Consider the following 20,423-nt stretch of genomic DNA (forward strand, 5'->3'; position numbering starts at 1 on the left):
TACTGATGAAGGGCGGCACAGTGGCTCAGTGGTTAGCACTGCTGCCTCACAGCACCAGGGACCCGGGTTCAAGTCCAGCCTCGGGCAACTGTCTGTGTGGGGTTTGCACATTCTCCCCGTGTCTGCGTGGGTTTCCTCCGGGTGCCCCAGTTTCCTCCCACAATCCAAAGATGTGCAGGTTAGGGTGGATTGGCCATGCTAAATTGCCCATAGTGTTCAGGGAGGTGTAGGTTAGGTGCATTAGTCAGAGGTAAATGTAGAGTAATAGGGTAGTGGAATGGGTCTGGCTGGGTTACTCTTCAGAGGATCGGTGTGGACCTGTTGGGCCAAATGGCCTGTTTCCGTACTGTAGGGATGCTATGTCATAAAGGAGCTCGTCCATTAGCTCAGACCTGCACTGTCTGACTTTCTGTCCTGGATCCTCATGCTTCACATTCTGTAAGCCGGGAGAAGGAGCGAAGTCTGGTGGTCTGATTTATCACTTGGGGGGATGGAGAGGGAGGCATTTTTGGTTATGTAGTAATACGCAAGGATGTGCTGGCCTCTGGTGGGACGGGGGAGATGTGTTACCACAATATCATTGACACGTTCCTAAGATTGACCTGGTTGAAGTCACTGGCTATGGTGAACAACGTCTCTGGGAGGGAGGGAGGATTCCATCGCCAGGCCGTTTGTTGGCAGTGTACGTTTCGAGTGTGCTTTTCACTTCCGTGTGGGATGGGATGTAAACTGCAGTCAGGACAGCAGAGATGAACTCCCGCAGTGGGTAACGGGGATGGCACTTCACAGTTAGGTATTGTAGCTCCAGGGAGCAGTGAGGGTCACCACATCTGAGCACCAGGAGGTCACGATCAGGAGGGAGGCCCCCTGCTCCCTTTGCCTTGTCCGTGCACATTGTGCAGTCTGTCTGGTGGGTTAGGAAAGCCTTCCAGTTGTAAGGCACAGATGAGGTCTGTGTAGGTGCTCCAAGTTGATAATTCTTTCGATTGCGGTTCAGATTGACCGGTATAAATGGGGCACCGCTCGATCTATGAATCAACTGACTGCAGTCATTCGCAAACTGGGCTTAGCCAGGACTTGCCGGGGTTAATTGGGGGGGGGGGGGTGAGTCTGCAAAATAAAGTTTAATTTAATAAAGCGAAGAGGTAGTTCCATCACCGGGTGTGCTGACTATCTGTCTGTCATTGGAGAGGAGACCATCAGGATAGACACACTCTGCCTGTAGACCCATCTCGCTGGGGAGGTGCTGGACTGTTAATCCAGAAACCCCAGTAATGTTCTAGGGACCCAGGTTCAAATCCCACCACCGTAGACGGTGGAATTTGAATTCAGTAAGAAAAAATCCTGGGATGAAGAGCCTAATGATGACCTTGAATCCATTGTTGATTGTCAGAAAACCCATCTGGTTCACGAATGTCCTTTTAGGGAAGGAAATCTGCCATCCTTACCTGGTCTGGACTACATGTGATTCCAGACCCTGCGCAATGTGGGTGACTCTTAACTGCCCTCTGGGTAATTAGAGATGGGCAATAAATGCCGGGCTAGCCAGTGATGTCCACATCCCGTGAATTAATTAATAAAATAAAGACTCTCTGTCACACACACCTGTAAGTAACTGAAATGCGTTGCTAAACCATTTTCTCCAGCCAGACAGCTGTGCCCAATATGGTTTTAGCGTGTTGGGGGAAGTTGGGGTTTGGATATGAGATCTCCGCTCTCTATTTTCATTGTCACGCAGCAAGGAAGAGGCCCTTTGGCCCATCAAGTCTGTGCCTTCCTATCTGGGGGACTTGAACTATATAGTCCCAGAGGACTGTAGGGTTGCTCTCCTATTAGAGAGGTGAAGGGTCACCTCACCTCAGGTGAGGGGAGAGGTTGAGAAGGAAAGTGCCTCATGGTAACCCCAGCCAGTGCAGGAATTGAATCCATACCATTGGTGTCACTGTATCGCAAATCAGCCAATTGAGCTAACTGACTCCCAAGGAGAAAGTGAGGACTGCAGATGCTGGAGATCAGAGCCGAAAATGTGTTGCTGGAAAAGTGCAACTTTTCATTGAATATATAACTGACTCCCAACTCAACTCATCCCTTTCCATTTAACAAATCTGAAACTTTTTTAATGATTTGGCGAGACTCCATTTGATTAATCGCTTGATGTTCTTGTTTCAAGTGGGTCGTATCTCGCTACGACGTTTCTCATCCAGCAGATTTTGTTTGTTATTTTTTTGCAGAATAAAGTCGGGCTTTTTTTAATCCTCCAATGTAATGAAGATTAAAGAGTCGTTTCTTTCTTTCTCTCGTTAGGAAGGTGAAACAAAAAAGTTCCATCCAGGAACACAAAGAGCAGCTCTCGCGTTTGAAAGAGAAGGACCCGGAGTTTTTCGAGTTCCTGGAGAAAAACGACCAGAAGTTGCTGAATTTCGAAGACACCGACAGCTCCGAGGATGATGAAAATGAGCTGCACACGCTGCCAGAGAAACTCGAGGTGACCCACTCGCTGCCTTCAGATCTCTGGTTCAAGCAAGGCTTTGGGTTCGGGTTTAAATCCAACTGAGAGCATCCCCAACGCAAAGCACATGTGCGTTTGAACGGACCAGCACTTACAATGCGGCAGAAAGAGTGACCTGATTTTCATGAGTGGTGTTCCGAATGATTTAAAATTCACACAGCACCAGGTTATAGTCCAGCAGGTTTATTTGGAAGCACTAGCTTTCAGAGTGCCGCTCCTTCACTAGCAACTTGATGAAGGAGCAGTGCTTTGAAAGTTAGCACAGATACGCAATCCTTTATCTGAAATCCTTGGATTGTTTCTCAGCTTTCAAAGTTTTTCGGATTTCAGAATTAATGACATTTTCACAGTGAAATAAAGAAAGAAATTCCCAAACCGCAGACCCACGTGTGAATAGTGTGAGTACAGAGACACACTTGACACCTACCAGTGCTGGGCCATGCTGCCACATCACATCTGAATAACGTGGGTTGAGTGGGTGTGGAGTTGGGTAACTGTTCACACGTCAAACAACCTTGTTATTACAGGGAAAGAAAAGTCACGAAAAATCTTCGGATTTCGGGTAAAGGGTTGCGTACCAATGCTTCCAAATAAACCTGTTGGACTATCACCTGGTTTTGTGTGATTTTTAACTTTGACCACCCCCCCCATCCAACACTGGCACCACCACATCATAATCACAAATTGCCCCAAGGTTGCTTTTGTTTTGGGCAGACAGCGTTGACTTTGTAAATCAAAGCATCCGTACAGCGTGGAAGCAGGCCATTCATCCCATCGAGTTTACACTGATCCTCCGAAGATCATCTCACCCGGACCCACTCCCCTACTTTATCCCTGTGAACCTACATTTCGCGTGGCTAACCCACCTGACCTGCACAGCTTCGGACTGTGGAAGGAAAGTGGACCACCCAGAGGAAACCCACACAGACACTGAGGGAATGTGCAAATTCCAGCTCCTTTTATGACCTTAAATGGGAGGGAGCACTGCATTGTTAAGAGTTCTTGATAAATAGGGATGAATGTTGAAAGTCTTAGTTTAAAAATACAAAACTTTTTTTATTTCTTGTGTTTGTTTTTCATTTAAGCTGGCCAGTGATGATGAGGAAGATATCAAACAGCCGACCAAGAGGACTAAAGCAGGGGACTTAATAATAGTGACTACCCAAATGGTAGAGAATTGGAAAGCGGCAGCAGAGGTCAGTAAATCTTAAACTGATGAGCATGTACTACTATTTTTTAAAACAAAATTGAGATTTTGTGCTGGCAAGCACACTTCATGTGGAGTTGTTCCTTTTAGTATTTATTTTCTGCATGATTTAGATGTAATCTAATATCAGCTATGAATTTTACGACTTAAAAACAACTGGTTTTAAGAGTATTTTGAGTACTGAATAATGTTGTTTGAGAGTGTACGTTGTAATTGCCAGGAAGCTACATGATAAATGTAAATCCTATTGGAATGTGGCCTTGGGGACAAATCTGTTTGATGTGTTGTTCAGCTTCAGATTGTACTGTAAAATATCCAGATTTAAGTACACAATAAAGTTGAGCTCCATAGTTGATGTAGAAGACTATGACTCACTCTTCATTTAATCCCATCAGTGGCTTTAATATCAAGTCTTAACTGGGGAGTTGGTTCTATCAGTTAGTTACACTTTTGATCTTGCTGACTCGTTTAGGAACTACACTGCCTGTTATTTGTTCTAAATCGTGTGTGTTGCTGGCTGGACATTTATTGCATGCCTGTAACTGTGAAGCACTGAAGTCGATGTGGTGTATGTTCCATCACACGTACCTGTCTAACTGCAATGGGTCTCCCAAACACTGCTATTTGTTCCTGGTTGCTTTGCATAGAAGCTTCTCATCATCTACATTGTAGATGTATTCATTCTGGTGATTCTCTCCCAGTGTTTGTCCTCCCTTCAGTTTTCCCGAATAACCATGTGATGCTGACATTTGCATCATACCTTCTCGTGGTGCCTCATTCCTCTACGGTGACTGTCATCGAATTAGTGTGGCAGCAGAAGACCATTTGGCCCATTGAGTTCATGCCTGCTCTCTGTAGAGCAACCCAGTTAGTCCCATTCCTCCTGTTGTGGAATTGTAGGTTTAGTTCCCTCAAGTAACCAGGCAAATGCAATGATGGCATTTATTTTGAAAAGACTTGAATGTAAAAGTAGAAATGTACTTCTGAGACTCTATAAGGTTCTGATCAGATGACATTTGGAATCCTGTGTGCAGTTTTGGGCCCCGTATCTCCGGAAGGATGTACTGGGCATGGAGCGGGTCCAGAGGAGGTTTATGAGAATGGTCCCAGGAATGAAAAGCTTTACATATGAGGAACGTTTGAGGACTCTGGGTTTATACTCAATGGAGTTTAGAAGGATGAGGGGGGGAATCTAATTGAAACGTACAGAATACTGAATGGCCTGGACAGAGTAGATGTTGGGAAGATGTTTCCATTGTTGGAAGAGACGAGGACCCAAGGGCACAGCCTTAGAATAAAGGGAAGACCTTTTAGAATGGAGATAAGGAGAAACTTCTCAAGCCAGAGAGTGGTGAATCTATGGAATTCAATGCCACAGAAGGCTGTGGAGGCCGGGTCATTGAATATATTTAAGACAGAGATAGATAGGTTCATGAGTATTAAGGGTTACGGGAAGGATGGGGTTGGGAAACTTATCAGCCGTGATTGAATGCCGGAGCAGAGTCATTGAGCAGAATGGCCTAATTTCTGCTCCAGTCATCCCTACCATGAGGTGAGGGAGAAATCCTTGGTGGTTAGCACTGCTGCCTCACAGCACCAGGGTCCCAAGTAGACTGTCTGTGTGGAGTTTGCACAAGCTCCCCGTGTCTGCGTGGGTTTCCTCCCACAATCCAAAGATGTGTAGGTCAGGTGAATTGGCCATGCTAAATTGCCCATAGTGTTAGGTGCATTAGTCAGAGGGAAATGGGACTGGGTGGGTTACTCTCCAGAGGGTCGGTGTGAACTTGTTGGGCCGAAGGGCCTGTTTCCATACTGTAGGGAATCTTTAAAAAAAAAAAATCGGGGAATTGGAGTTGGATTTTAGAGTTGGATATTAGAGTGTTATCAACTTCCCTCAACCCTGTGTCTCTTACCCAAAGCCTTAAATCTGTGTCCCTTTTGAGCCTGTGCTGTCAGATATTGGAAAGAACCTTTCTTTGTTTACCTCACAGAAACATAGAAAATAGGAACAGCAAATGCTGGGGAATACAGTGGGCCAGTCACCATCCATGGAGAGAGAGCACGCTAACGTTTGGAGTCTAGATGACTCTTCACTTGGGCCTGTGCCCGAAACGTCGAATCTCCTGTTCCCTGGATGCTGCCTGACCTGCTGTGCTGTTCCAGCAATAAAGTTTCGACTCTTCACTTGGAGCTGGAGCTGAAACGTTAGCTTGCTCTCTGTCCATGGGGACCTCCTGTGATCTCCAGCATTTGTTGTTTTCAGTACAGATTCCAGCATCCGCAGCAATTTGCTCCGACGTTGGCAATCAACAGCTAGAGATAAATCAATGAGGTGGGCACTCCGTAGTCAGTAACGTCGGTTGATGTCAGCTGACGTTAGCCTGATACAGAGCGCAGTAATTGAAGAAAAATCATGTTTGTCAGAGCATCATCTCATCCAGCCCCCGTGGAGGTTGGAGTCTGAAACAAAGTGCCTTACCTGGATTTCAAACTCTCTTTTTCTTTCTTTTTAAATTATGTGAAATAATTTATAACATTGTTCCAAACTGTTTGAGTGTTTCAAATCGAAGAACAAAATGTTCTTGAAGCGTGGCTGTTAACACAGAGATTTAACTGTAAATTGCAAAACGTGACCTGAACTCGATCTGCGCCGATCCGAGTTTGATTCATTTTTCTTTTTCCCCAATAATTTCTTCTGGGCTTTGACGTGAGGTGCACTTTCTCAGAGGGTGGGAGTGCCTCAGCCAGGAGACCCCTCTTCAGGTACAAGTCAGAGAGCATTTGAATTATTGGACTCTGCTTTCGTAAACAATGCTGCAGCTGAGCTTAGCTTCTTTTCAGGTGATTGCCACTTTGTAAATATCTATCCCGAAAGGGTCACTGCACGGCTGCCGGGTTTGAAAAGCCCCCAGTTGTCCTCCCTTTCAACTCCTGTCCTTGCTGTGTGGGAGGGGAGGGTATTGAGGGAAGGTGCAGCACTCCTGTTAACGTGAGGCAGAATAGAAATGGACCAAAATGCCTTCCTACACACATCGCAACCTGGGGAGGCAATGGCCTAGTGATTTTATTGCTGAACGGTTAATCCAGAGGTAATGATCCGGGGACCCAGATTTAGATCCCACCTCGGCAGATGGTAGAATGTGATTTGAATAAAAATCAGGAATGAAGAGTCTAACAATGGCCATGAAACTATTGCCAATTTTTGAAAAAATCTATCTGGTTTGCTAATGTCCTTTAGGGGAACAAACTCCTGTCCTCTCCTGGTCTGGCCTCCATGCCACTCCAGACCTTCAGCATTGAGGTTGACTCTTAACTGCCCTCTGAGTAATTAGGGATGGTCAGTCAATCTTTCCCAGCCAGCAATGTCCTCATCCTGTGAATGAATAGTCAAAAAATAAATAAAAATGGGGTGTTGACCAATTGGAGGGGTTTTGTAATTGGGGGTGCTATTTGTCCCGATCAGATTCTCAGATGACACTGTGGTGCCTTGGTTCAGGACTTTAAATTCTCACCCCCTCTGGAATATTGTGGGCACTTTGGGTCTCCGTGTTCAAAACCAGACTTGCGTGTATTGGAGACAGTACAAAGAGGACTGATTCATTTGGAATGAACGTCCTGAGGAAGTGGTGGATGGCGTTACAGTGACAGCATTTACAAGATTTTTGGATAAATACATGACTAAGAAAGGTTTGGAGGGAACGAGGCCAGGCCACAGGCAGGTGGGACAATGTTTAGTTTGGGAACATGGTCAGCATGGAGTGGTTGGACCAAATGGCCTGTTTCTGTGCTGTATGATCCCTTGGATGGTGGGGTGGGGTGGCGTTCTGCTATCATGAGGGGTTGCGGAAATTGGGCAATATTCCCTGGTGTTCAGACAAACGAGAGATGGCCTTGGAATGTGCAAAATTCTGAAAGGGCCCCTTGGGGCAGATACAGGTAGACCCCACTTTTTGAAAGTTTGCTTTACGTTACTTTGCTTATATGAAAGACCCATATTAGTACCTGCTTTTGCGAGTCAAGAGAGGAGTTTAGCTTTTACAGGAAACTGTGAAGTTTTTCCCATTTACGTTAATGTTTCTTCGCTCTACGCCATTTTGGCTTCCGAAAGGGTTTCATCGCAACGCTCTACAGTAGGGGATACTTGTCCCAAGAGGTTGCTTTTCCTGAGCTGGAGAATCTGGCACAAGGGGCACAATTTCAGGATATGTAGGGAGCAACAATCATTTGGGGCTGGTATGTGGCCATTCTATCTTTGAATATATTTAGGGCAAAGATGGACCAATCTTTGATCTTTCAGGAAATCGAGGGAGCACGTGGAGTTGAAACCCAAAATCATATTGGACAGAGAAGAAAGTTTCATGGGCCAAGTGGCTCTGATTCCAAAGCACAGGAAATGTTTCGCTGATGTTATGTCTACAATAAATTGTCTGAAAGTCACATAATAACATTGTGAGTGCTTTTAAAGTGAGTCATGGAAAAAGTGAGCTTTAATTGCACGTTTGTTTGGAATGTTGCCTCTTTACAAGGCAATGGCAGGGACGTTGATAGCCCAGATTCTTGTTGGTGTGTGCTGACACACCAATGTTTATCATCTGCCCTTAAACAGCAAGCTAGGACTGGACACATGTCACCTGAAACTGGAGCTTTACCTGTTGACGTCAAGTAAAGTGGACATTTTACATAAAGTAACCAACAACTGTGAAAGCTCAAATTCTGAAACAGACACAAAAATTGCTGGAGAAGCTTAGCAGGTCTGGCAGCATCTGTGGAGAGAGGAGCAGAGTTAACGTTTCAATTCCAATGACCCATCTTCAGTGTTGAAGAATGGTCACTAGACCTGAAACATTAACTCTGCTTTCTCTCCGCAGATGCTGCCAGACCTGCTAAGCTTCTCCAGCAATTTCTGTTTTGTGGTCGCTTTACGTCCTTGATTGCGGTGTGACCACCGACACTGGTTTAGTGTGCGTTTCTGTGTTGTGACAATGTCCCACGTCTCTCTGATTGCAGGACAAGTTGACCTTCAAGCTGTTCCATGACATTGTGATGGCATTTAAAGCTGCTGTTTCTACCACAAAAGGAGGGGATGCAAGTGGGGATCCCGGAAAATACAAAGTTGAAGACAGTTTGGGTGAGTCTGTCAAGAATCTGAATAATGTAGCCCATTAATGGAGTGAACATGCACACCAAACATCTAAGCGAGTGGATGTGAGATGAAAGGTTTTCCGCAAATAAGCATATCTTTATTAATTGCTTGCAAATTATTTTGGAGTTCTAAATGAATTTAGAGCTCCATTGACTGAACAGATGAATGTGTGCATTGGCTTAAAAGCTAAAATGATGGGTACAGCTGGATTTGGAATGCAAATACCATTGTGTTTATTGCAGCAATAAATCAAAGTGTGGATTCCATCAACAAATAAGAGGCATAGATAGAGTTGATAGCCAGAAACTTTTTCCCAGGGCAGAAATTGTTAACACGAGGGGTCATAGTTTTAAGCTGTTTGGCGGAAAGTATAGAGGGGATGTCAGAGGTGGGTTCTTTACGCAGAGAGTTGTGAGAGCATGGAATGCGTTGCCAGCAGCAGTTGTGGAAGCGAGGTCATCGGGGATATTTAAGAGACTGCTGGACGTGCATATGGTCACAGAAATATGAGGGTTTGTACATTAGGTTTACCTTACATGAGGATCAATGGTCGGCACAACACAGTGGGCTGAAGGGCCTGTTCTGTGCTGTACTGTTCTATGTTCTATGTTCTCTCTCCAGCTAATGTGTGTTTTTTTCCCTCCAGAGGATATCTTTACCCAATACAGCAATGTTTATGTTATCCCTGGTGACAGAAGAATAGCTGTCAATCACATGGTATTGAAGAAACTAACAGAACAGTTTATTATTTATAAATAAACCTTAGATTCACAATCAGTCTCTGGGCTAGCATTAGACTGTTCAATGGCAAAGTAGCCATGTTTCAAGTGGCCTGATTTAAGATGGAGTCTGAGATCTTTAACCCCTGAGGTCATAAGCTACCATGCAATGTTTATATTGTGAGCTTATCTCTTAAAGGTGTACTGACATCATAACTGAGAGGTCATGTTGGAGCTGTACAGAACTTTGGTTAGGTCACAGATGGAGTGCTGTGTGCAGTTCTGGTCGCCACCCTGTAGGACAGATTTGATTGCACCAGGGAGGGTGCAGAGGGGATTCCCCAGAATGTTAGAAAATGACGAACTGCAGCAGCTGCAGATCTGACACACAAGCAGCAATTGCTGGAGAAAGCTAGCAGGTCTGGCAGCATCTCTGGGAAGAAAGCAGAGTTATCGTTTCGAATTTGGTGACTGTTCACCATCACATTGCCTGGGATGGAGCATTTCAGTGCGGAAGAGAGGCTGGATAAGCTTGGATTGTTTTCTTTGGTATGGAGAAGGTTGAGGGGGACCTAATAGAGCTGGATAAGATTGAGGGGCAAAGATATGGTGGATAGAAAGCAGCTTGTTCCCCTTGGTTCTCGGATCAGTAACAAGGGGGCAGAATTCTAAAGTGAAAGGCAGGAGGTTCACAAGATGTTTGAGGAAAATCCCTTTCACTCGGAGGGTGTTGAGGGCCTAGAATACACTGCATGGGAGGGTAGATGAAGCTGCAAACCTCACTACCTTTTAAAATTGCTTGGATGGCCACTCAAAGTGACATAACCTTGGAGTCAATGGGCCTGGTGCGAGAAAGTGCCTGTTGTAATATATTTTCGGTCAATTTCATCCAGTTATGGTCAACGTTAATGGTGTTTTCTATATGGAGACGGATGTATTGGATTGTGGATACCCCTGTGTGTATCTAGATTGGTTTGTGCTGGAATTGGGCTTCATGCTGCAGCTCCTCAATTGCTGCACGAACACAGTGATTTATGCCGTGACCCAGATTAAGACAGCAGCTGAAGAATGTGCTGAAATATCCCTTTACCCAAATTCATCAATCAATCCAATTCACTCATTAATCAATTCATGTGGGATTTTCACATTTCTGTTCAGTGTTTCAGCGATGAAGCAGCCTCTCGCTATGGGAACAGACTGAGGGTAGCATTGGTTTGTCTGACCTTATCCCACTAAGTACAAGCCTGATGGGCTGAAAGGTCTCTTCTGTACTGTATCGCTCTGAGGCAGAACAACCAGTCACTTTGATTTATTTGTTTTTATCAAGTAACTCTCTGCTATTTTACAAGAGGTGTTCTAAGCTTAAAATGAAGTTTGACCCTGTATCAAGATAATGGAGGGAGCATTCTGTTCCTTTCTCAAGGGTAGTAGTGCTTCTGTAGCAGTGACACTAGCATCTCATTCTTATAAAAGACCCAAAGAGGTGCTGTGTTATGGGTTTGTTTATTTCCTATCAGCTCCTTTTTCATTGTAATTTTGCTCTGAGCTGCTTGATGTATCATTTCTGCCTTTTCCACTCAGTGTGAGAAGAGAGGGCCTCCTTTTTGAGATTGGGTTGTGCTGAGAATCCAGTCCTGTAAGTACCACAGAATTTAACAGTCTCCTAAATCTGACTCAGCATGTCTGCTCCATCTTATTTTTAAGGTGACTAACTTAGGCAAGAAGTAACGCCTCAGCTTATTTCAGAGCTGTTCAGCAATGTTCAGCTTCTGGCACTGATCTGAAATCCCACTTGTGGAAACTCATGAGGTCTCTACTCTATTTTGAAGACGGTGTTCGAACATGCATCATGCTGCACTTTTTGGAAAAACACCAAATGATGTAATTAATGCCTGATGCTGAAAATATTAGTTAAGTGTTGACATGGATTGGACTCTGAGTGTCACAGGTTATTCCAAGCTCCACTTTCCATTCATGTACTTGTATCTAGGAGAGAGTGAGGCCTGCAGATGCTGGAGAGTCCAAGTCGAAAAGGGTGGCTTTGGCAAAACACAGCAGGTCAGGCAGCATTCGGGGAGCATGAGAGTCAGCGTTTCAGGTATAAGCTCTTCATCATCCACATTCCTGATGAAACATCGACTCTCCTGTTCCTCGGATGCTGGCAATCTGAAGCACAAACAGAAATTGCTGGAGAAGCTCAGCAGGTCTGGCAGCATCTATGAGGGGGAGAAAGCAGAGTTAATGTTTCCAGTCTGGTGCCTCTTTGTCAGAAACATTAATTCTGCCTTCTCCCCACAGACGTGCCAGACCTGCTGAGTTTCACCAGCCATTTCTATGGGTATATTCTGTGTTGTTATTAGTCGCAGTGCCAGCATAATTACAAATGTGCATCTCTGCAGCTTTCTGTGAAGTAGCTACTGCATTGTTAAGAGCGAATATGTGACAGTCGACTGGGTGTTAGATTATAGGTTTGTAATTAATATTGAGAAGCTTGGCAGCCTTGCTTTGTTTCAAGAGTGTTGGAAAGCTGCTAGAATGCAGCACAGTTCCACTCTGTAAAAACAGTTCTTTTCAGCATGATAATGGTGGGAAAGGGAACTGAACTATAATTCATCAACTTTCACTGAGGTATAATTTTCACATCAGCTGTGCATGTGTCAATGGGCTGAAGTGCAAAGTATCGCAGTGTTGTATTCACAGGTCCCACTGCTACTAGCATGGGGGGAGGCAATGGCTTAGTGGTATTATCGCTGGACTGTTACCCCAGAGACCTAGATAATGTTCTGGGGTAGCAGGATTCCAATCCTGCCACAGCTAATGGTAGAATTTGAATTTAACAAAAAATAATTCTGGAATTAAGGCTCTAAAGATTATCATGAATCCTAGAGAGTTTTGAGAAGATTTGTAGCTCAGGTTGAGGTTTTGGATATAGGTTTGCTCGCTGAACTGAAAGGTTCATTTCCAGACGTTCCGTTACCTTACTAGATAACATGCAAAATAATGCTGAAAATTGCTGCTTTCTATTTATATGTTTGGGTTTCTTTGGGTTGGTGATGTTATTTCCTGTGGTGAAGTCACTTCCTGTTCCTTTTCTCAGGGGGTGGTAGATGGGGTCTAACTCGATATGTTTGTTGATAGAGTTCCAGTTGGAATGCCATGCTTTTAGGAGTCCTCGTGCGTGTCTTTGTTTGGCTTGTCCTAGGATGAATGTGTTGTCCCAGTCGAAGTGGTGTCCTTTCTCATCTGTATGTGAGGATACTAGTGAGAGGGTCATGTCTTCTAAATCAAAGAGACTACATTGAAAAAGCAAACGCACTACTTACAGATACCAACACTTACCAACAAGCAGCGACAGACCCGACCCCACAACTAGAGAACCGAATCACAGCCCTTCTCAAAAAACTTCAGAAATCTGGACAAATAAATAAGACCGACTTCCAAAAAATGAAACCAGATGGATCCAACACACCACACATCTACGGATTACCCAAAATTCACAAACTAGGAGCCCCCACCCCCCCACCAGAGCCATAGTCTGAAATGTCTGCAACACACATTCCCGGCTCGGTGAACAGAACCACAACAACGAGCACCCAAGCTACAAATCTTCTCTCAAACTTTGAAGACCCATAGTCTCACTACCGGGAACACCAACTTAGCGATTGGCCAAGGAGCTACGCCAAAAACTAAAACACTGAGTAGAAGACTCCCGTCACTCCATCCACCCCACCCAAGAATTCCTGAAGACCATCAAAGATAGGAGAGGATGAAATAATGGTCTCCTTTGATGTAACAGTCCTGTTTACTTCAATCAACATTATCCTGGCCGAGGAAACACTGACTACACTATTAGAAGACCCAAAGACACATACACCAAACACCACTAACTTTATCAACAAGGAGAATATCATGAAGCTGGTGGACTTAAGCCTTACCACCCACTTCACCTTCAACAACAAAACCTAAAGACAAACCAACGGAACACCCATGGGATCTCCGATATCAGGGTTCTTAGCAGAGGCAGTAATGCAGAGACTCGAACAAACAGCTCTGCCAACCATCCAACCCAAACTTGGGTCCGCCACATGGATGACACCTTTGTCATCACGAAACGAAGCAAGTTAGAGGAAACCTTCAAGACCATCAATAATACCCTTACTGGCATAAAATTCACTAAAGAGGAGGAAAACAACAACAAACTGTCATTCCTAGGTGTCACAGTGGAGCGAACAGCCAATGGGGAACTTCAAACCAGCGTCTACAGGAAAATAACACATACCGACCAAATATTGAACTACAGAAGCAATCATCCCAACATCCACAAATGAAGCTGCATCAAAACATTATTTCAATGAGCCAACACACACTGCAGCACAGAGGAACTATACAGAGCAGAGGAAAATCACCTACATCGTGTATTCAAAAAGAACGGGTACCCAATGAACACAGTCCGCCGATTTCTCAGCAACAAACCCAAACAAGCAGACAAAATACGACCAGAAACCCTAGCCACTCTCCCCTACATCAAAGACTTCTTGGAAATGACTGCCAGACTACTCCGATCCCTTGGAGAAAGTGAGGACTCCATTCCTGAAGAAGGGCTCATGCCCGAAACGTCGATTCTCCTGCTCCTTGGATGCTGCCTGACCTGCTGCGCTTTTCCAGCAACACATTTTATATTCAGACCCCTTGGCATCATGGTAGCCCACAAACCCACCAACACACTAAAACAGCTGCTAATGAACTTGAATGTCTGTATAGGGTCTATGAGCAAAACTAACGTCATTTACAAAATACCGTGCAAGGACTGTGACAAACAGGCAGAAAACTAGCCACCAGAATACATGAACGCCAGCTAGCCCCAAAAAGACATGCCCCTCTCTCACTAGTATCCTTACATACGATGAGGAAGGACACCACTTTGGGACAACACATCCATCCTAGGACAAGCCAAACAGAGAGACACTCAAGAATTCCTAGAAGCATGGCATTCTAACCAGAACTCTATCAACAAACACATCGAGTTAGACCCCATCTACCATACCCTGAGAAAAGGAACAGAAAGTGACTTCACCACAGGAAATAACATCACTGACCCAAAGAAACCCAAACATATAAATAGAAAGCAGGAATTTTCAGCATTGCTTCGCATGAGATCCACTGAAGATGTTACGTAGTAAGGTAACAAAATGTCTGGAAATAAACCTTTCAGCTCAGCGAGCAAACCGACATCCAAGATCATGAATCCATTCTCAAGTATTGGGTAAAGCCCATCTGGTTCACTCATGTACTTTAGGGAAGGAAACGGCCATCCTTACCTGGTCTGGCCCACATGTGACTCCAGACCCACAGCAATGTGGTTGACTCTTAACTGCCCTTTGGGCAATTAGGGATGGGCAATAAATGTTAGCCTAGCTCATCCTGTGAATTAATAAACAAAAACAAAAGAAGTGTTACCATCTGGTTACCAATCTCTAGTGTGGTTCACTGCCCCCAATCCTCCATTCGGTTTTGTTGAGCAGATTGTCAGTGGTGGCAGATAAACGACGTGAGAGAGCCTCAGCAATTTACTGTATGACGCCAATCAGCACAATTAACATGAACTTGTTTGGCATAATGAAAAGTACCAGAAGTCCAGTATGTCACATCTGTCAGCTTTGGCCGCTCGAGCAACAATAACTGTTTCTCCATCCGCATATCCTGAGACAGTGTCAGACTGGAGGAAGGTCAATACAGTTCAACGTTACTGGTGGTTCAGTGGTTAGCACTGCTGCCTCACAGTACCAAGGACCCAGGGTGACTGGCTGGCTGCCTGACTGACTGTCTGTCTGTGTGGTGTTTGCACGCTCTCCCCGTATCTGCGTGGGTTTCCATTGGGTGTTGTGGTTTCTTCCACCATTCAGTAAGCTCAAGCTGCTGTCTCACCCGCCCAACCCCACCCTTTAATCCTCAACTCCCTATTTATTGAAAATCGATCTAACTCAGCCTTGTCTATAGAGGTCATAGAGATGTACAGCATAGAAATGCCCATATCCCTTCAAACCCTTCCTATTCATATATCCATCCAGATGTCTTTTAAATGTTGCAATTGTACCAGCTTCCACCACTTCCTCTGGCAGCTCATTCCAGACACACACAACCCTCCATGTGAAAAAGTTGCCCCTCAAGTCTCTTTTATATCTTTCCCCTCTCACCTTAAACCTCTACTCTGGACTCCCTCTACTCTGGACTCCCCCACTCCAGTCTTGTCTTGTCTTGTCTACTTACCCTACTGTTGCCCCTCATGATTTTATAAACCTCTAAGGTTACCCCTCAGCCTCCAATGCTCCAGGTAAAACAGCCCCAGCCTATTCAGCCTCTCCCTCTAGCTCAAATTCTCTAACCCTGGCAACATCCTTGTAAATCTTTTCTGAACCATTTCAAGTTTCACAACATCCTTCCAATAGGAGAATTGCACACAATTTTCCAAAAGCAGCCTAACCAATGTCCTGTACAGCCACAACATGACCTCCCAACTCCTGTACTCAATACTCTGCCCAATAAAGGAAAGCATACCAAACGCCGCCTTCACTATCCTATCTACCTGCGACTCCATTTTCAAGGAGCTCTGAACCTGTACTCCAAGGTCTCTTTGTTCAGCAACACTCCCCAGGACCTTATCGTTAAGTGTATAAGTCCTGCTAAGATTTGTTTTCCCAAAATGCAACACCTCGCATTTATCCGAATTAAACTCCATTTGCCACTTCTCCGCCTATCTGATCAAGGTCCCATTGTACTCTGAGCTATATGTTTAGTGATCCAGCCACCACAACCGACTGAGGAAGAACATTCCACTCTTAACTATCCTCAGAGATCAGAATGATTCTCATCATTCTCTGTTTTAAAATTCTTAAATTTTATCCCTTTGGTTTAATCTCTACCACAAGAGGAAACATCATCTGGGGGATCCACTTTATCTGGTCCTGTCAAACTCTTGCACATTTCAATAGATCAATTTTCCCTCTCCCACACTCCAATAGGTATTGGCCCAACCTGTCCATCTTCATAAGGTAAAGCCCTTGAGCCCAGGAAAATGTCTGGTGAACCCTTGAAAAGGGGCTCACTTTAGAGATGGATCGAGCATCTGCAGAACGCATTCCATCATCAGACATCAGTGACGGTGCAGGCAGTGTCTGGGTGGTGACCTGGTTCTGTTCTGGAGTCTGTTTGCAAGTTGATTTCTACACAAGTCAGCATGCAACAGGATGCAAGTGGCCATTTGTAAGAGCAGGGAATGTTAGTTTGTCAGCTCTCACACCCCTGTGTGGGATCACGTTTGTTAGTACCAATGTTTGTAAATGGGTTTTTGGAAATTGAGGACCCGCTGTATTCGGAAGAGGAATGGAAACATTCTGTTTCATGTCAGTGTCATCAATGTTCCAGTCATCGACATGGAAATCTCAGGGCTTGTTTTTTTTTTTGCATTTCTCTCTCTGTGAAGTCAAGCTATTTCACAAAACGGTCATTGGTCTGTGCTGTGAGCTCAGTTAAACTGCACAATTCGATTTTAAAAAAAAAATCGTTAGCAAATTGCAGACACTGATGTTGAAGTGCTGTGAACTTTCTTGTGGATATCAGTATGTCCCCCAGCTCCATTTCCAGGATTGATAAAACTCTTTAGATATCTGGCCTCCACTCAAAAATCATTACAGCTGGTGAATCAAATATTACCTTTGTCTGTGGTTCTTTCCCCTGGAGTCAGCCATTTATTATTTTTGCCGTTTTGTATTTTGGCTGTATTGATCAGTCCAGAGGAAGGTTTGTGCAGGATTTTGGGCTGGATTTGGAGAGCGCACCGTTTGACCAATTCTTCAGTACATGTACCGCTTCAATAACGCGATGGTTGCGTTGTTGTGCAGCTCTGTGATGTAGAAGAATCACGCTATAGAAACAGTGCTTGAAGGACTAGCAGAGTAATCGCGTTACAGCCAACACATGTTCGCGCTTTAGAAACAGCATCCCCTATTCATCAATCACGTTACAGTGAATACGCGTTAACCAGGCGCACGTTATGGCAGAATGACCTGTAGTTTGCAGGGTCTAGGCAGTGAGGCTTTGCACGGTTTTATTTTCAGTACAACCTACATCACGACAATGACTACACTCCAAAAGTACTGGATTTGATATAAAACACCTCAGTACTTCACAAGGCTATGAAAGGCGCCACGCAAATGCAAAATTTTGTTCCCCTCCTGAAATGTGCGAATTCTAGGTTCCAGGAAAGCGTAGGAGTTAAATAACAAAAACATTCAAAGACAATAATTCAGGCAAAGAAATGAGAAAGGGCACTGTCTGACACATTGACAAAAGTTCAGTCCTGATGAATGGCTTTTGCCCGAAACGTCGTTTTTCCTGCTTTTCGGATGCTGCCTGACCGGCTGTACTTTGCCAGCACCGCTCTAATCTAGACACCGTCTGAGACGTAGTTTGCCATAAACGTGGGTAGGGCTGGGCTGTTAATTCAGAGACCCAGGCAATGTTCAGGGGATCTGGGTTGGTATCCTGCCACGGCAGATGATGGAATTTGACTTCAACAAAGCCTGGAGTTAAGAGTCTAATGGTGACCATGAGCCCATGGTCAGGAAAAACCCACCTGACTAATGTCCTCTTTTCTGGAAAAAAGAGAATTTCTTTTTATTCACACATGGGGTGTGGGCATAGTTCGAAGGAAGGAAGTCTGCCACCCTTACCTGGTCTGGCCTACATGTGACACCAGACCCACAGCAATGCGGTTGGCTCTTAACTGCTGTCTGGGCAATTAAGGATGGGTTATAAATGCTGGCCTGCCCATTGTGGGCTGTAAATTATTCTGAGTATGGGGCCTTTCTGGCACAATGGTAATGTCCCTATCTTTGGAGCAGGAGGTCTGGGTTTAAGTCCCACCTACTCCAGTCATTGAACAGATTGCTTCATATTTAACTTACAAAGAGCGTTCCCCGTCACATTTGGAAACCTGAGTGTTATTTTCTCAAGGTATATCATTCATTGTGCTGGCCAGCAATGGTAGGCATGGGGCGAATATCCCACTGCCTTTCAACAGATCGGAATGCATTCTCTGCAAGGTTTGTGAAGGTTTGTAGCTCAGGTTGAGGTTTAGGGTGTAGCTTTGCTCGCTGAGCTGTAGGTTTGATATCCATACGTTTCATTACCTGGCCAGGTAACATCATCAGTGGCGACCCCCAAGTGAATGTTGTCTCCTGCTTTCTATTTATAGGCTTGTCCTGGATGGGATCCCTGGGGTTTGTGGTGATGTCACTTCCTGTTCGTTTTCTGAGGGGTTGAGAGATGGTATCTAGATCTATGTGTTTGTTTATGGCGTTGTGGTTTTCTCTTTCAAACGCTGGCAGGTGGTGTTGGAGGGTGCTGGCTAATTTGGGGTGGGGGTAAGGTGAAGAGACCAACAATAGGGTCACTCCATCGGTTGAGTTGCCTCCCTGGGTTGGGATGGATTTATCTCCAGTTGGGTAGCCTGGTCTGTCTGTCTCGATACAGCAAGTGTACACTCACCATATTATTAAGTTGTTCAGTTAATTTAAAGGTTATTACAGATTTGGTGTTAAGCACTTTGCATTGCATTTTATAGTGGTTTAATTTAAACTGACGCCCATTAAATCTATATATAACTTGCAAAGTGAAATTTGACCTGGCCCCTGAAGACTAAAGACAGGGAGAAGTAGTTTGTACATTGCTCTCCTTTCCAATCAATGTGGAAAAGGAGCTGAATATCAATATCTAATTATGCCTGTAAAATTGATACACATTCAACACAACAGACATGGGTTCTTATCCAATGCCTCTAACCTCGATGCTTTATTGAGGTCAATGCAGACTGGTTTACAGTTCCATCTTATTGCTAGCATTGAATTTAAGCCAACTCCCCTTCAATCGATTTTGGCTTGATTTGTAGCAATCGAATAAATCCAAGAACCGAGAGCTCAAAACATTCTTGAGGTCACGTGGCCGAGAGCTATGGGATTTACAGGAAGTGTGAGTTGCGTTGGCTTTTCGCAAGGCAGCCATTGCATTCACACATTTACAACACGACATTTGTCCAGTTAGAAGGTTCAATAAAACACCTACTCCCAACTGCTCCGTGCCACCATTTACTACTTACTCATATTTAATCCTGGATGGTCCACGTTGACTGTAATTCAGAACATTTTCTTCTCCTTAAGACTTGCTCATCTTTATTTCCAGTTTTCTTCCTGTTTCTCATTTTTATTTTAGACAGTTCAGCCCCTCTTAGAGCTACAGAGAGTTCATCACGCAGTGAGGCCATTTGGCTGTGCGTGCTGCAGTGGTCTATTGCTAATCCCACAACCATTTCCAGCATCTTTAAATGTTTGCCTACATTTCTCTTAAATCTCTCTTATCCGCTCTGCCCAGGAGAAAAATGTGACTTTTTAGGTTGTTTTAAACCGAGGCTGGAAGAGTGGGAGAAACCGAGTCTATGGCTAAGGTTCCAATAAGCATTACCATTCAGTTCTCATCTGTCTGTCCAGCATTGATTTATCCACTTGATGAATGTTTCAACCCACTGGACTCAAGACACGCCACCTGCAAAAAATCATGGCCTACCTTGACTTCGGTTATGCGTCAGGCTCCTTGATTGTTGGACTTTACCCAGCTATTCTCTGCTTATTACCCAGTGGAAGGTGCCGTCATCATGGGGAGTGCAGTGGCCTACGTGGAAAGCAAAGTCGGAGGAAGCAGATAAGAGTGTGAATGCCAGGATCAGGAAGTATCAACATTCCAAGAACAAATGGGAAGAAATTATATAGATGGATTCAGTGTAAAACTCCCTCA

At 44.5% G+C, this 20,423-nt stretch overlaps 1 protein-coding gene across 1 annotated transcript in view; it reads left to right on the forward strand.

Moving 5' to 3' along the window:
* The window catches only part of noc2l (NOC2-like nucleolar associated transcriptional repressor), a 169,239-nt gene that overhangs the window by 18,046 nt on the left and 130,770 nt on the right, over positions 1–20,423 (forward strand). The window contains exons 3-5 of the mRNA XM_043676134.1: positions 2,305–2,485; positions 3,595–3,705; positions 8,724–8,844. Coding sequence (XP_043532069.1) covers positions 2,305–2,485; positions 3,595–3,705; positions 8,724–8,844 — 413 coding nt within the window. The remainder of the gene's footprint in view (positions 1–2,304; positions 2,486–3,594; positions 3,706–8,723; positions 8,845–20,423) is intronic.

Source organism: Chiloscyllium plagiosum, chromosome 34, assembly GCF_004010195.1.
Source record: "Chiloscyllium plagiosum isolate BGI_BamShark_2017 chromosome 34, ASM401019v2, whole genome shotgun sequence".
Lineage (NCBI taxonomy): Eukaryota > Metazoa > Chordata > Chondrichthyes > Orectolobiformes > Hemiscylliidae > Chiloscyllium > Chiloscyllium plagiosum.